Source organism: Equus quagga, chromosome 21 (genome assembly GCF_021613505.1).
Source record: "Equus quagga isolate Etosha38 chromosome 21, UCLA_HA_Equagga_1.0, whole genome shotgun sequence".
NCBI classification, from domain to species: domain Eukaryota; kingdom Metazoa; phylum Chordata; class Mammalia; order Perissodactyla; family Equidae; genus Equus; species Equus quagga.
Window position 1 is genome coordinate 38,225,295 of NC_060287.1, and position 3,855 is coordinate 38,229,149.

Sequence of the window (3,855 nt, forward strand, 5' to 3'; positions counted from 1 at the left end):
GACCCACAGCAATGTGGGCACCGTCACGGGCCTGCTCCTGGGCCTGGCGCTTGTTTCTGCTCTGTCTCCTGCAGCTTCGTGCGAGGCTGGAGCCGCAGCAAGAGCCCAGCCCACCCCTTGCCTTTGTCTGTGGGCCTGGGTCCGGCAGTGGGGTTGCCTCAGAGATCCGAATGCAGACCCATGGAGCTTCCCCCAGAGCCCGTGGGCCTTGGCCCCAGCCCTGCTCACGGCCCTCTGAGATGACCCCCTTCCGGTCTGCAGAGACACTGACAGTGCTGCTGAGGCCCGGGCCGTCCACCATCACCCTGCGCTGGGCAGAGGGTGTGGGGCGTGGGCTCCCAGGCCATCTCGGCCCCAAGTCCACACCTTGTCTCACTTGGGGCTTGACTTCTTTTCTTTCCAGCTTTGGCATTTGGCAGTGGGGCTGTGCTGAAGGAGGAAGGGCCCTCAGAGTCTGTTTCGGAGCCTTCGACCAGCAGCGCAGCCTTTTGCAGACATCAGAGGCGGGACACACATGCAAACATCCTGGGGGAAGAGACTCGGTGGACAAGGGGTAAGGATGGCGGTGGTTGCTTACAAGCAGGTGTGCAGGGGGAGGGCCGGGAGAGAGGGTGGAATTGGGGGGGGAGGCAGGCGAGAGAAACTGAGCTGAAAGCAAGCACACTGAGCAAGGCCCACGGGCCCCAGGGAAAGAGCTGGGCAGTGAACCGCTGGGTCCCTACCACCTTCCTGGCCTCACTTCCATGCCAGGTGGCGGCCGTGCCCATGACCCTTGTCCCCTGGTTCAGGGATCGCTCCGTCCCTGACCGAGCCCAGGAGGCCCCACGGGGTCTCTGCGGGCACTTCTTGGGATGACTGATGGGACCCTCCGCAGACATCACTTCTCTCTGGCATCCTCACAGACCCACTCAAGCACTTTGGGGCATCCTGGGAAATAATTTGGACCAAGATATAGGAAATCAATTCTCTGAAAGCCAATTAACAAAATGACCTTGACTGACCAGTGTGCTGAAAATCAATTCTCTAAGAGATCCATTTACCCAAGACTTCAGACAAGCCTTTTAAACCTGGTCTGGGCAGTTGGCTGCAGCCCTCTGCCAGAAGGAGCAGGAGCAGGGGCTGAAAATTCCAGCCAAATACCTTAGCCAGGGTCAAGGGCACATCCAGAAGAAAAGACAGTCAGTCAAGCTGGACCAGTGCATGCTGGCAAAAATGGCAGCCAGAAAGAGAAACTTCTGGGGACATTCTCAGTTATTCATCACTTGCCTCATACCCCAGCCCTCTGCCCACGGCCTCAGCCTCCCCTTATGCACTTGGCTGGGGTCTCTTGAGGCTCCACCTCCCCGCCTCGCACACACCTGCAGGGGTTCCTGCCCTCCGCCAACCGCCCTTCTGCCCATCCTCGGGGTGCCCAGCTCCACCGGCCCTTCTCTTGCTGAAACTAACGTCACAACAGGTGATGCAAACCCTGCCCCAGGTGAACTCCAAGTCCCCGCACCACCCCATCTTCCACCTTCTCTCGCTTCGCCCTGCTCCGGGCCATTCAGCCTGAAGACCCACCCCCACCTTGCAGAGTCGGCCTGCCCCAAGCCAGACCAGGAGGCTGTCGCAAATGTACACATTTCCAGGAGCTGGGAGACACCAAGGGAGTCACACAGCGATGCACTCGGCAGACATGAGGTGCGAGAGCGTGGTGGGCAGGACCCGCTTGTCTCTCCAGCCTCCCGGGGATGCGACACCCTCGCTGGACCCCACAGGTCCGCTGGGAGCAGAAGCTAGCTCCTACGTGGATGAGCAGTGCCTGGCTCGCAGCAAGGGGTCCCTGCGTGGTCCTGTTAGAGTGGACACCAGCGTTCGGGACCTCACAGTCCAGCAGGAAACAGGTGGGGCACAAGGTGGGGGCCGGGAGCCTCTGGGAGGGGCCGCCCTGCAAGCCCTGCGCTCAGACATCGCGATCTGTTGCACTATGCACTCGGGCTCTGTGACCCCCGGGCACCTGCTGGTCTACACCCGGGGAGGGTCTCTTCCTTGTCAGGCAGCATCTGCCACTTCTCCATGCTTCTTCCGGGCAAGCTGGTCCTGCACACCGCCACCTCCCCTGTGAGGCCTTTTCCCCATTCAAGGGCCTCGTCTGTCCAGGAAGCGAGTGGATGGACCCACACCCCAAAATCTGGAGGCGTCACCATGTCCCCATCTTGGGGCTTTTGCAGGTAGAGAGGCCACGACTTGTCTCCTCACCGTGGGCCTGAGTGTGACTCAGGACCTCTCCGCGGAGGGCGCCCCAGCAGTGTCTCTCAAAACCAGGCCAGAGAGAGCCCTCGCCCGCCTGGAGCCGGCGCTCCTGGGACCCCGTGCCGAGGGGCTCCACCACGGCTCTTTACTGCCCCAACAGTGTCCTTTCAAACAGACAGCAAAGTTTCAACGGTTGCACAGTGAGTTCTCGAGGAGTGTATCCCTCACGGTTTCTGTACTTGCTGTCACACAGCTGTCCATCCGCCCTCCATCCATACATCTTACTCTTGACGCGTTTCACAGCAAATCATTGCAGCACATTTTGAGAGGAAAAAAAAACAATCTAAATGTCCGTCAGTGGGGGCGGCTGGTGAGCTTATGGGGACCAGGCAATGCTGTGCGCCGCTTGAAAGAACGAGGGATATGCCAAAGAGGGAGCAGTGAGCGAGTGAAGTCAGAACACGCACTATGTAGGCACACGTTCCAAATACATCTCCCACCCGTGCACAGGGGTGTTGGCACTTCCCAGGCCAGCCCTCGGCTCAGGGTTGGAATTCTCAGATAAATGTCCCAGCCTCCTGTTCTTCGTCCTCTGGAGGCCGATCCTGGGCAGGACCAGCCCAGACGCCCAGTGGGAACCCCACCTCGCCCTCCCTCTCATCCTCTCCTGGGGTCACCTCCTGGGGTCCCCTCCAAGTTATCCCCCTGCATCGAAGTCCTTGTCTCCAGCTCTGCTTCTGGGGGACCCCAAACTAAGACACGTCTCTTTTATATAAAATCGAGTGACAGGTGTGGAAATCCCCTCGGGGAGGGAGCACAGGAATCGGGGACAATGACGGCCTCGGGGTTGACCAGGGAGGAGATTCACTTCTCACTCTGCCTCCTGTTCCTTCTGCCCCTTTTGAATTCTGCCTCCTGGACGTATCTAATCTCCTCCAGAAATATAGTTTAATAACAGTCCTAGACTCAGGAGCAATGAAAACTCACGTCCACCTAGAGACCTGCACACAGATGTTCATAAATGTTCGCAGCTTGATTCCTAATGGACAGAAAGTAGAAACGACCCACCTGTCCGTCAACAGGTGAGAGGATGCGCGAAGTCTGGTCCATCCATACAACGGAATATCGCTCAACCAGAAAACGGAGCAAATGCTAATCCCCCACAACATGGGTGGACGACAGGAACATTGTGCTGAGTGAAAGAAGCCAGACACAAACGACCATGAGTCATGTGGTTCCACTTACATGAAATTTCCAGAATAGGCAAATCCATAGAGACAGAAGGCAGATTCTCAGCTGCCAGGGGTTGGGGTGGTAACGGGGACTAACAGTAAAGAGCCACAAGGGATCTTTTTGAGGTGATGAGACTGTTCCAGAAGTGGGTGATGGTGATGGTTGCACGACTTGGTAAATTTACTAAAAACTACCAATTATACACTTAAAACAAGTAAGGTTTATGGTATATAAATTCTACCTCAATAAAGTTGTTTTTCAAATAAAAGTCAGTGATACACCAAAAGGAATTCAGATGGCAGGGCAGCCGGTGGGCGACCGCCGCTCGCTGGGGCAGCTGGCAGTCCTGGGCCCGCTCCCTCCTCGATGCTCAAAAGTCGCTGCCCAGCT

The 3,855-nt window shown here is 57.4% G+C and overlaps 1 protein-coding gene across 1 annotated transcript; it reads left to right on the forward strand.

Annotated features, from left to right (window-relative positions):
• The first annotated feature begins 404 nt into the window (after nt 1-404).
• Nucleotides 405-2,898, forward strand: LOC124231290 (uncharacterized). Its single transcript, XM_046647984.1, has 3 exons — nt 405-553; nt 1,574-1,883; nt 2,211-2,898. Exons 1-3 carry the CDS (start codon nt 515-517, stop codon nt 2,795-2,797), a joined length of 936 nt encoding a protein of 311 aa, XP_046503940.1. The 5' UTR covers nt 405-514; the 3' UTR covers nt 2,798-2,898.
• The last annotated feature ends 957 nt before the right edge of the window (nt 2,899-3,855 follow it).

Coding starts and splice junctions, on each gene's coding strand:
- LOC124231290 (XM_046647984.1), top strand. CDS start 515: ATGCAAACATCCTGGGGGAAGAGACTCGGTGGACAAGGG. Junction 554..1,573: donor AGAGACTCGGTGGACAAGGG/GTAAGGATGGCG, acceptor CCCACCTTGCAG/AGTCGGCCTGCCCCAAGCCA. Junction 1,884..2,210: donor CACAGTCCAGCAGGAAACAG/GTGGGGCACAAG, acceptor GGGCTTTTGCAG/GTAGAGAGGCCACGACTTGT.